This window comes from Saccostrea cucullata, unplaced genomic scaffold (assembly GCF_032062105.1).
Source record: "Saccostrea cucullata isolate Sc308-1 unplaced genomic scaffold, CSIRO_AGI_Scuc_v1 ctg1987, whole genome shotgun sequence".
NCBI classification, from domain to species: domain Eukaryota; kingdom Metazoa; phylum Mollusca; class Bivalvia; order Ostreida; family Ostreidae; genus Saccostrea; species Saccostrea cuccullata.
Window position 1 is genome coordinate 59,846 of NW_026921544.1, and position 12,972 is coordinate 72,817.

Sequence of the window (12,972 nt, forward strand, 5' to 3'; positions counted from 1 at the left end):
ATAGAGTAAAATGTCCCTTTTCTGCCGGTATACGTATTTTAAAACTGTAATCATAACATTAAAAGGAAGCAGACGAATTTTATATTACTCGATACAATGAATGTGAAGTAAATTTAGAATCGATTCATTAAAAGAAAATTAATATGTGTTCTCGTTCAGTTTCCTGCAAAAAAACTTTAAAGTTTTACAATTTTTCATCAAAAGAATTATATTTTCATCACGACGCTATATTAAGTTGATGTGACGTCGTTATTTTTGTTTTCCTGCATGATTCTAAAAAATAATAATTAATCAACAATTCACTTAAAATAAAGCTTGCAATCCGTGAATTAATCATTGCTATATTTTACCAACAGCGTGGCACTATTTCTTTTTCTCGCAAGAAACGTAAGGCTAGGGGTGCAGAAAAATTATATCAAATGTTCATTAATGTAAGGGAAAAGAAACATCTTACCGGATTTGAGAACATTTCAAACATATATATATATATATATATATATATATATATATTTGCATCATTTTTATCTATTAATTAAATGTACCTAATTTTAATTTAAATCGGAAAAATTGCAGTTGAATTAAAGTTGCTTCATGACCTACATTGTATACATTTATACTTCATCGAATAATTTATTTCTGTCGATCCCTGAATTAACAGACTTCAGTTTGTCCTTCAAAATGTCGAAAAGGCAATTTCTTATCATTACTTTGCAGATATCTAGAATACTATAGAAAGCATAATGTATACTTTAGAAAACAGATACTAATACTATAGAAACCACTAACTACAATATGCTCGTGTCCCCTCGTGTCCCCTCAATTAAAACGCCTGATATCCCCTCCTTTTTTATGCTTGTTAATTTTTTGGTTGTTGATAGTACCCCCAATTCAAAATACATACGGGTACCTGTGCCCGTAACTAAAATGTCTTCCGATGGGCCTGCAACTCTTGCCTTGACTTCCCCCACTCCCACACAAAACACCAATTGAAATATCTACCTTACCCAAGAATGCTTCCACATAAGTTGTAAGCCGAATCGCCAATAATTGTCAATAATAAAAGGGTCTGGGTTATAGAACTGATGCAATTAATAGGACGTACATATTTTGTTTGGTGATTGTACCGAAATTATTAACGTCTCTCCTTTTGATAATTATTTAATTTACCACCCACCCACCCACCCCCGCCCCAAAAGAAAAAAAATCATCAGTAAGAGAAACGCATGTACAAATGATAGTTAATTAAGCATATTGCCGTACCATATATGCTGTCCATTTCTTTCTCGTTTTAAAAATCTAATACCTTTAACTTGATTCAGACAATATTGTTGCGCATGAAAATATTACCAATCTAGGCTTACATCGGCACGAAGAAAATGGATAGCCTGTATAATGAATTAGTGATCCTTGTAAAAGAAATGTAAATAAAGTAGCTTAGTATGTATACTAAATTAAACAAACAAAACAAAATTCAAAAAGTGAACCAAAAAAATTAAACTGCAGGTCAGGCGCCAGACACAACGGTATTGGATCTGTTTTTTGTCTCAACAATTAGGTAGTAGTATTTTCGAAAGGTACGTACACACAACAGATATCAGCGTTAAAAGCTACTTATTTATAGTGTAGACCACCTTGATCAAAGCATCATTTAATCTCAATTACACACAAAAAATATTTAAATACACCAAACAACCTTTAATATATATTTCACTTTTTACTGCATAGAGTGCTGCTGAAGATAATATTGCTTACTAATCTGAACGCGGTAAGCTTTTTACATCACATCCTATTGTGATGTCAGCAAACCCGCGATCTACTTTAATGCCTAAATGGATATCGTACTCGTGCAATCACGAATTTGCATGTGTAGCTTAGAAACTAAGAAACTAGGACATGCTGAATAGACAGTAAGTCAGAAGTTAGATACAGGGAAGGACTTGTCTATAGATCTTGATGAGACATTTTTGTCAGCTATGTTAGATTCAGAAAGTCACATTTCCTCATAGGATCAGCAGTCTAAAGGTGATGTATTTGGTTTACAGGAAATGTTAGACAACACACCTCTTACTAGAGATAAGTTGATATCTGAACAAGAGTCAGATGTTGAATTACAAGGTCTAATGGAACAGGCTTTGTCTCCAGAGGAGGCAGAGAAGGTCCCTGTTTGTTATTATAAGAATCAGGGTGTACTCATGAGAAAATGGCGTCGCCCTGATGCTTCAGTAGAGGATGAGTGGCAAATCCACCATCAAATTGTAGTACCTAGGGCATATCGGAGAACAGTTATAGGTCTGGCTCATGACACACCAATGTCGGGTCATTTGGGGGTCACAAAGACCTATCATAAAGCATTGACTCACTTCTTCTGGCCTAAGATAAGAAGGGATATAGTTGACTATTTTAGGTCATGTCATGTCTGCCAAGTAGTGGGAAAACCTAATCAAAAAATCCCTCCTGCTGCTTTAAAGCCTATCCCTGCTTTTGATGAACCATTTACCAAGGTCATTATAGATTGTGTGGGTCCCTTACCTAAAACCAAAGCTGGAAATCAGTACTTGTTGACAATAATGTGTGCGTCGACACGCTTCCCTGAAGCAATTCCACTGCGAAACATAAAGTCTAGAACCATTGTCAATGCTTTGACCAAGTTTTTCACCAATTCTGGTTTGCCCCAGTCAGTACAGTCTGATCAAGGTTCCAATTTCACATCCAAGGTCTTTAAACAGGTAATGCAGGAGTTAGGGGTTAAGCATCATACATCCAGTGCATACCATCCAGAGTCCCAGGGGGCTCTTGAGAGGTTTCATCAAACCTTGAAAACTATGATTCGAACCTATTGTTTGTCGAATGAGAAAGAGTGGGACCAGGGAATACCCTTTCTTTTATTTGCTGTTAGGGATGCAAAACAAGAATCACTAGGTTTTAGTCCCTTTGAACTTGTATATGGTCACACTGTCAGAGGACCATTGAAATTGTTGAAAGAGAAATGTTTGGTTGAAGAGAGCGAGACAAATCTATTAGATTATGTAGCTAAGTTCAAAGAGAGGCTCAGTCAGACTTGGACACTAGCCAGAGAGAATCTAAAGGTAAGTCAAGACAAAATGAAAACCTGGTATGACAAACGTACAAAAACTAGAACATTTCAGTCAGGAGACAAAGTCCTTGTCTTGCTACCAATCCCGGGTCAGCCTTTACGTGCTAAATACTTTGGCCCCTTTGAAGTTGAACGAAAGGTCAATGACTTGAATTACATTATTAAGACACCAGGTCGACGCAAGAGCAAACAGCTCTGTCACCTCAACATGATCAAACAGTATCATAACCGGACTGACATAGATCACCCTAAGGTAGAATCAGTTGCTGCTTCAAGCACTGACCTTAAGTCTACCCCAGAACAAGACCAACTTGCACATGAGTATGATCAGTCTACTACTAAGTTGAAAAACTCTGATGTTTTGTCAGACTTAGAGTCTAAACTTAACCACTTGCAGGAGAACGAAAAAGAAGAGCTTATGTCTCTTATACAAGAATTTTCACATTTATTCCCGGATGTTCCTAAAAAGACCAATCTTGTATATCATGATATAGATGTTGGGGATGCATCTCCCATAAAACAGCATCCTTACAGAATGAACCCTGTAAAACAAGAATACTGTCATGCAGAACTGGCATATATGTTGGAACATGACATCATTAAGTACAGTAACAGCCCTTGGAGCTCCCCTTGTCTCCTTGTTCCCAAGCCAGATGGGTCGTTCAGATTCTGTACTGATTTCCGCAATGTCAACACAATTACCAAAACTGACACTTACCCGATTCCCAGAATTGAAGACTGCATCGATAAAATTGGTCATGCCAAATATGTAATTGCAGGTCCCATTGACCGAGCAAGCGAAAGAGATTTCAGCCTTCGTTACCCCAAAAGGTTTCTACCAATATAAGGCGATGCCTTTTGGGTTAAAAAATGTACCTGCAACCTTTCAAAGGATGATCAATCATTTACTTAGTGATGTAGATGCAAGTGAGGCATGCATTGATGATGTTATAGTGTATAGTAACACTTTTCAGGAGCATTTATCACACATCAGGACATTATTTGTTAAACTTTCAGAGGCAAATTTGACTGTAAGCCTAACAAAAACAGAATTTTGCCATGCTGTTGTTGAATATTTAGGCCATATAGTTGGTAACGGCCATGTTAGACCAGTGTTTGCAAAGGTTGAGGCAATTGTAAATTTTCCAGCACCTCAGTGTAAGAAAGAACTGATGAGATTCTTGGGAATGGCGGGGTACTATCGAAAATTTTGCCCTAACTTTTCGACCATTGCTAACCCATTGACCTGTCTCTTGAAAAAGAATAGCAAATTTATTTGGGATGAATCAATCCAACAGGCTTTCCAGCAAATCAAAACGATTCTCATGGTCTCTCCAGTTCTTTCATCACCAGATTTTGACAAAGAATTTTGTTTGCAAATTGATGCTAGTGATGTGGGTTGTGGGGCAGTTTTGTTACAAGAAGATGAAAAGTATGTTTGTCATCCTGTTGCTTATTTTTCCAAAAAGTTTTCCAAATGTCAAAAAAATTATTCAACTGTAGAAAAAGAGTGCTTGTCCATGTTATTAGCATTGCAACATTTTGATGTGTATGTGAATTCATCTGTACATCCAGTTGTTGTTTTCACTGACCACAATCCACTCACATTCGTTCACAAAATGAAAAACAAGAATCAAAGGCTTATGAGATGGAGTTTGGAATTACAAGAGAAAAACATTGTCATAAAACATATTAAGGGAAAAGAAAATTTAATTGCAGATGCTTTGTCAAGAGTATAGGTTAATTAAAATGTTGTTTTTTGAAATGTATGTAAATTTTGTGAAATTATGATATTGTTTCATTGTAATTGTAAAAGTTTTCATTATACTCAAACTTTTCTTTAAGGGGGGAGGTGTTACGATACTCTAAAATTATTTATAGATGCGTCACTATAGCTATTATTTTTATTGTGTGACGTCACGTTCCCTTTCGGAAGTTCTCGGATGTCGCGAATACAGCCGAGGAACACCAGCACGCGATCGTCTGCGACACAGGATTCAAGAGACTTTAGGCATTTGGCACGGGAATAATGGACTTTTCATACTTCATAATTCGGCTTGGGCTTTTGGCTAACCGTGGAAGTATTGTCGTGTAGATAGCGATCGGTGTCCGTGGAGCTGGAGGACTTCCCTTTCGATTAACAGCTGAGTAAATTCTGTCCGCTATTATTGTTTACCTTTTTGTGTGTGTGTAACTGTAATTGTATGTGTTAATTTAGTATGATTATTTGTTTTTACCATTAAAATTTGTTAAAGTTTTAATTCGTTTTGCCTGGTGTGTTGTTGTAAGTGTGTCATCGGGAGCTAAAAATAGATTTGTGTATTCGGCACACGTTACAGACTTATGTGCTCACCATATAATATTTTTGGTTAATAGAAGAAATATTTTTTTAAAAGAGCAATATATGTAAATGTACGCGAGCTTTTCTTACAGTCGTGGACTGATGCGATATAATCAAAACTATGTAGTTTATACTTACAAATGTTTAAGATAAATCAAACAGCTAAAGATATAGATAGTTGAAAATCCTAGCTTAAATATTTATCAAATTATCCTAAAATTAAAAAAAAATACATTATATTATCACCCTCCAGTACTGTTACATCGACCTTGTCCTGTCAATGTCATTTGATGTAGGTCATGTCATATCATATGATCATAGTTTACCCCTCACAAATGAATAACTTTTTTCACACCTACCCTGTAACTTTGACCCAGTACTTATTAAATGGCTATGGTCCAGGATTTTTACATACCCTTCAGTCTCAAGTATCCTTTGCATCAAGTCCAGTATCCTGATTTTAGCAAGTAAACATTGAATTTATTGATTTTACAAGATTAATTCTAATTTCTAAAACCTGTGACCTTGACCTTTGTTAAAGGATTAATAGCACACATTTTTTTTAATGGAATTCAACCATTGAATTTATTGATTTTCTTTTTATTTCAAATTTCTGACGAGTACAACATGTACAAAAGAGACATAAAAAAATATTTATATACCCTGTGACCTTGTCCAAAATGAACTTTTGGTGGTACAGGGTCAAGTCACTTTTTTGTCACAATCTACTTTTTATTGGTTAAAATGTTTTTACAAGAGCAGAATTTCACTTCTTCTTATCTGGTCAAAGTTTAAGTTATTAGTTATAATTGATAGGTCACAACTTTCTAAACTTTTTAACTTTGACAAACCAATCTGAAACTACTAGGTTCACAAGTACAAGTACTATAAAATAAAATCACTTATACTGAGCTAATTAAAAGGTTAAAAGACAATCTCTGAACAATAAATGCATAATTGCATACAAAGGGTTAGACAGACCGTCAAACGAGTATAATATAACCCCTATATATAGCTTCATTTGCAGATTAAGATAATCGTCTAATTATTGTCATTCCCAATGCACAATTTCAATCTATTTAAACTTCTCTACACTAGCAGACAAAGAAACATGTATATCAGGTATTTAAATCACACGACCTGGTAACGGGTAAACATTTAGAACAAAGACAAAGGAAGTAAATTATGATGTACAGGATTATCAGGGAGGCCATTTTGGATTTCGAGGTGAGGCATTATATTTAGTCAATTTAGCATGTTACAAGACATTACTTTACCTGCTCTCATTGATAATTTCAAGTGTACTTATATAAATGTTAACACATGAAAGACTCACTTTATACCATACATACGATATAAATTACATGAATGCAAACGTCATCTTCTTCCTAATAAAAATTTTAACAGTTGTACCGATCACATTTTCCTGTAAACAATATTTCTCTGCGATTAATTCCAAGCTGCATAAATGTCTTGGAATTTCTCCGCGGAAGTTCACACACAAAACAAAAAACTTCTCTTAATTTGGATTAAAATTACTTTAAATTCCTTTGACTTTACTTCATCATGTAATCTGAAATTTCTTTTACTTTCAATTACAGGGTCTTCTGATCATTTGACCAAAACATAAGTAATGGACCCCCGTTACAGTGCCCAAGACGTCCTCCTCTGTGACCTGTGTCAAACAGCTGCCTTACAGAATCATTGTGAACTTTGTCATGTAAATCTTTGTATAGTTTGTGTTGGAAAACATCTCTCTGATTCATCTAAAACACACAAAGTTGTACCATACAAACACAGAACCTCTGTTTCTAAATACCCAAAATGTCTAAACCATATGCAGAAACATTGTGAACTTTACTGTGATAAATGTGCAATTCCTGTCTGTTCTACCTGCATCTCTTCTGGGAAACATAAAGGACACGATTTATTTGATGCACTGCAGAAACAAACTTCAAAAACAAATGATTTACAGAATGACTTACATGAACTTAAGAAAAAAATCCATCCTACATATGAAGAAATTACAACAAATTTAAAGTTTGAAAAAGTCAACTTGGAAAAACATTATGAGAACTTGACAACAGCTGTCACCAAACAAGGAGAAGACTGGCATAGAGAAATTAAAATTATTGTAAACAGACAAACATCTGAAATTCATGAGATGAAAACTAAACACCTGGCAGTTCTGAATAAACAGGAAAATGAAATGAAACAGATATCTTCTGATGTAAAACAGTGTATAGTTGATTTAAAGAAAATACTGGACTCCAAAGACGTCTCCCTAACTTCTGCATACAAATCCAGGAATGCTGAATTCAGAAATTTACCTCCTAAAATCAGTGTTTCATTACCAAAATTCCTACCTCATCAAATCAACACAGAACAGCTCCATCAAATGTTTGGTTCTCTGGCAGCATTATCCATTACAACAGAAGAACACGGCTACAAAATGAAGACACCAGAAGCTGTATCTTCTCCTCCAGTAAAATCACTGCTTGATGAACCAGAGCTCATCACCACCATAGACACTGGGTATGACAAACTATACAGTGTTTCCTGTCTTAGTGATGAAGAAATCTGGACATCTGGTAAAGCCGACATCATAAAACTTTACGACCTGAAAGGTAGACTACTGAAATCAATCCAAACCAAGTCTGGGAATGAACTTAGTGACATAGCAGTGACAAGGATTGGAGATCTAGTTTATACTGACTCTGAAACAAGAACTGTACACATAGTGAAGAGTAAACAGATACAGGAAGTGATCCGACTACAGGGGTGGATACCCTGTAATGTCTGTAGTACCTCCTCTGGTGACCTCCTGGTTACTATGGTCATTGATAATAGAAAACAATCAAAAGTTGTCCGTTACTCTGGCTCCACAGAGAAACAAACCATTCAGTTTGATAGTGAAGGTAAACCTCTGTATTCATCTGGCTACTTTAGCAAAATTAAATACATCAGTGAGAACAGGAACCTAGATATCTGTGTGGCTGACCGTGAAGCCAAGACAGTAGTTGTGGTTAATCAGGCAGGAGAACTCCGATTTAGATACACGGGTCATGCCTCTACTACGAAGGGATCATTCTATCCATATGGCATCACAACAGACAGTCAGAGTCTGATCTTGACATCAGATATTGACAATGACTGTATCTACATCCTAGATCAAGATGGACAGTTTCTCCGTTACATTGATAACTGTTGTCTACGTTTTCCATGTGGTTTATGTGTAGACAGCAGAGACAACCTTTTTGTGGCCGAGTGTCCCATTGGTCAAGTGAAGAAAATAAAATATATGTAAACAATTTGTACACACACACTGTTCGTAATTTAAAAAAATATTTCTTTGGCGGAATGAAGAAAAAAACTTGAAGAAATTAAATCCTTTTAAAATGCATTATACTACAAAAAAATCTTGTTATACAGGAGCTAAAATTTTAACGGTGTCATTAATGTCTCAAAGAACATTTAACAGGAATCAAATACATGATAATATGATGTTTTTCTAATGATGAAAAATACTCTTTCCATATTTCAAATAACTAATTCTCTTATATATATGTATTCTAACAAAAATATGTTTTATATGATTAAACAAGAATTAATTCATAAAATTCCCTGTCACTGTTGTAACTGTTCATGTTGTTGGTGAGATTCTCAAAGGATATTCTTCTGCCAAACTAATAACAAAACATAATAGGGAAGAGTGTTTCATCAATTTATTGATAAATTTTACATTGCCTTCGAGTTGTTGTAGTGTGCTATGTTCTATTTATAATACTAGTACTATACATGAGTGGTGATGTAAGGTGTCGTGTTCTTTTTTTTACTCTATATCTGAGTGGTGATGTGATGAATTTAAAATGTATACCATTATAGTAGACCTGCACATAAAAAGTGATGCATGTATACGGTATACAGTTGTAAGAATAAAATGAAATAGAATGTTGTTTTCTGATTTATTATACTTTATCTTAGTTGTGATTTAGGGCGTCATGTTCTATTTATAACACTACACCTGAGTGGTGATGCAGGATCACAAAGTCAATTTATAAGACTATACCCGAGTGGTGATGTAGGGTTCTGTTTTCTATTTATAACACTTCCAAGTAAGTTAACGTCCAAGTAAGATGTTTTCTTGTAAAATAAATTTGCTGTTAATGAATGCATCACATGAATACCTAGTAAAATATGAGAGCGAAAAGTCATGCAAACAGGATTTTCTTGACTGTTTTTTTTTTTGGAGGGGGTGGGTGGGTAAAAAAATATATAAAAGTCAAATGTGTACATCTTTTCATGAGGTTATAAGACATTGAATTTCTCAATATCGATCGAGGTACAGTCATATTCAAATATACGAATATCAAATTTACGTTTATGAACATGTTAATGAACACACTGAAATAATGGAGTGTCCAATTGCCTTGGAAACTCTTGTCTTACTTTTTGGGAATATAATTCCTCATCGGACACTAAAATTTTATAGAAATTGTAGCTACTTCCTTTCTTTATTATACCATTTGATAGACAGGGTAGATTTTACCTTCTGTTGTCTTTTTTTACTCATTATTTTTATATTGCTATCTTAAAACCGCATTATAATATGCTATACAACGCACTTAATCTGATTGGTTCTAGACAATATTTCACAGTTTGTTTTAGTTATTTTATCTGTGATACTTATTACTCATGGCAATAACTTTTCCTAATACTCATCTATAATTAAGAAATGTGTTAAAAAAAATAAACATGAATTTGAGTTACTTGTAGTATGATCATATTGTGTTAGAAAATAACAGGTTGCTTTTAATTTACCTAGTACATAATTTTTATTTGATGAATAAATCTTCCCTTTAATTAAGAATATTTACATTAACAATGTCTTTGTCCCAAATAAAATTACAAATTGTAAATGTACTTTGTTTCCCCATCAATGTATTGCCGCATTTTCAAAAAAAAAATAATAAAAAAACACGTGCAGGGCGGGACAAACAGCTAGTCAGAAGCAGGGCTTAGAGCACGTGGATTGGCAGAATCAAAGCATGTAAATATAAGGAATAACTACCTTATTTTTCAATTTCATGGCGATGATGAATCGATTGGCTTGCGTGATAATTTTATGCATAAACGCCTTTTACGTTTGTGCAAATTATCACGCAATCCAATCGATTGATCACATCATGAAATCGAAAAATAAGACAGTTATTTCTTAATTATATAAACGAGTTTAACCGACAGTGATATTAAATACATATAGCAAAAAACTTTGCATTAACATTTAATTCAATGATTGCGAAGGGAGAGGTCTCTTGGACATATGCAGAACACAGTCAAGGTTGTTTTGTCAGAGGAGGTCCAGAAGCCTTAGCCCCCCCCCCCTCCCGTCTTTAAGTCGCAAAGAAATGGTAAGATATTGATGACTTAGCAAATTTAAACGATACTCAGATGTAAAGGGAATTAGCCTTTGACAATTCTCTAAGTCACCCCCCCCCCCCGACGAGGATTAGTGCACAATCCCGCTGGATTTTCGGACAGAGGACTCGAATTCAGGCGAGACACGGACCAGAGCCGTCAGACGATCGACGAATCCAACGGACCTGACACTCGATCCTGGTTAGAACCAACTAGGACTTATACATTTTAATAAACTCTTGTCAACCGCAAGTGTGGTGCAACATCCCAAACGAACTAAAAACTACAATACCGGCCCATCCTTTGGTGGCCAGGAAAACGAACAATTTCATATTTTTTTTTAAATAATGACTTTAGTTGTGTGCCAAAGCCCCTGCTTTCGATTCCAAGTACCGATTTCAAGACAAATTATTCAATGATTGGACAATTTAATGTTGAGTCCTATGAGTAAGACTTTGAAAAAAAATGACAGTACAGGTAGGATAGCATTTTTTTTCAAAATGCCTACCTTTGTTTTGCAAGAAAATTTTCAGATGACGGTATTTAGAATGTTCTTATGTTGTTGATATTTTTACATGGGCAATGTTTCATAAATTACCTGATAATAAGATTGTTGATGCTTATAAGGAAATAAAATGGACTTGCAAAATAAGAGATGAAGTGTTCTTAAAGTTAAATTTATGAGACGAAATTAAGAGAAAAAAAACCTACAAATGGAAATGGCCTTGAAGGATAGTAAAGGAAACCCTGTTGATCATTTGTGTAGGTTAAGCACGTTACAAAAATAAATCCTAAATGGGAAGGGCCTTGAACAATAGTAGAGGAAAACCCCTATACCATTCATTTTGGTTGGAAGTAAACTCACAAACTCTTGCGAGAGAATCTAATTAAAACCTATAAATGGGAAGGGTCTTGAAAGATACTAAAGGAAACCCCGTAGACCATTGTTTAGGTTAAACAAGTTACAAAAATAAATCCTAAATGGGAAGGGCCTTGAACAATAGTACAGGAAAACCCTTATACATGTGTAATTGTTGTTAATAGTCCTGGGGCTGGCTCCGAAACTGAGATCATCAAAACGTCGTCTGTTAATACTGCCATTTTGGTGTGCAAAATAATTCGGTCCAAGGCACTTTGTTTAGATGTCAACTAAGAGAGTACTTCATAATGTTAAAGGAGAAAGATTTTTTTCTATAAAACTATTTCTTTCAAGATTGAGGTAAGAATTTTTAATCCACTTTTTGTGCGCAGTAAATTTACAGTTTTTTTACAATTCGTGACACTGTAGCTCTCGATCCAGTGTGTCAAAATATTTTTTCCGGAGAACTACAGATCTGCAGGAACTCAAACAGTAGTATTGATCAAGCCCTCTTGTATGGTGGCATTTTTCTGTCACCATTTGTTTATTTCTGTTGACTTGTTAGATATATGTCAACTTGTCAGATGATTAGTGATGACTTCAGATTACGAGATAAAATAATCTCAACCAAGAAATTGATATGATCATGTTTTTACGTCACTTGCTGTTATCTACTTGTTTTCAAAAGGGGTCCAGCACAATTAATCTCTCTATTAAGCTATACAGTTTGATTTACCCTCCCATGTCATCATAATAGCAAACTCCATATTTTTGAGAGACATGAAAAGAGTGTTAGAACAAAAAAATAATAAAATGTGCTCAATGCCATTATGCATAATAAAGTAGTTGTGAAAGAACCTTTTTTTTGCAAATGCTAGATGGATACCCTTCAATATTATAGAAAGAATGGCAGTGTCCATGTTTTGTTATGGGAAATCCGAAAATTATGTCCATTCAAAAGTAAAATAGCACAATGACACTATGTAACATAGAATCTGTGTATTTCAATAAAAATCAATCAGTGGTATAAGTTGAGTTCCGGACAAAAGATGGGTATGCCAAAGCGTACCAGACGGATGGACATCCTGATGCTAGATGTAGCAAAGAAACGGATCTGAAATTCTAAATAAGCCTATACATTTAAAATAATACCAGGACTAGAAGATCCAAATTAAAATTCCGAATAACATATAAATAAATGAAATTAAATTATTATTACAATTTGGTAAAACGTAAAACAAGTGTCTAAAAAATATGCGA

At 34.7% G+C, this 12,972-nt stretch overlaps 1 protein-coding gene across 1 annotated transcript; it reads left to right on the forward strand.

Annotated features, from left to right (window-relative positions):
• The first annotated feature begins 7,040 nt into the window (after nucleotides 1-7,040).
• Nucleotides 7,041-9,390, forward strand: LOC134260272 (E3 ubiquitin-protein ligase TRIM71-like). Its single transcript, XM_062742843.1, has one exon. The coding sequence runs from the start codon at nucleotides 7,069-7,071 to the stop codon at nucleotides 8,740-8,742; it is 1,674 nt and encodes a 557-aa protein (XP_062598827.1). The 5' UTR covers nucleotides 7,041-7,068; the 3' UTR covers nucleotides 8,743-9,390.
• Nucleotides 9,391-12,972: the final 3,582 nt, after the last annotated feature.

What these genes read in the sequence shown, in the direction of transcription:
- LOC134260272 (XM_062742843.1), top strand. Translation starts at nt 7,069, where the DNA reads ATGGACCCCCGTTACAGTGCCCAAGACGTCCTCCTCTGTGACCTGTGT.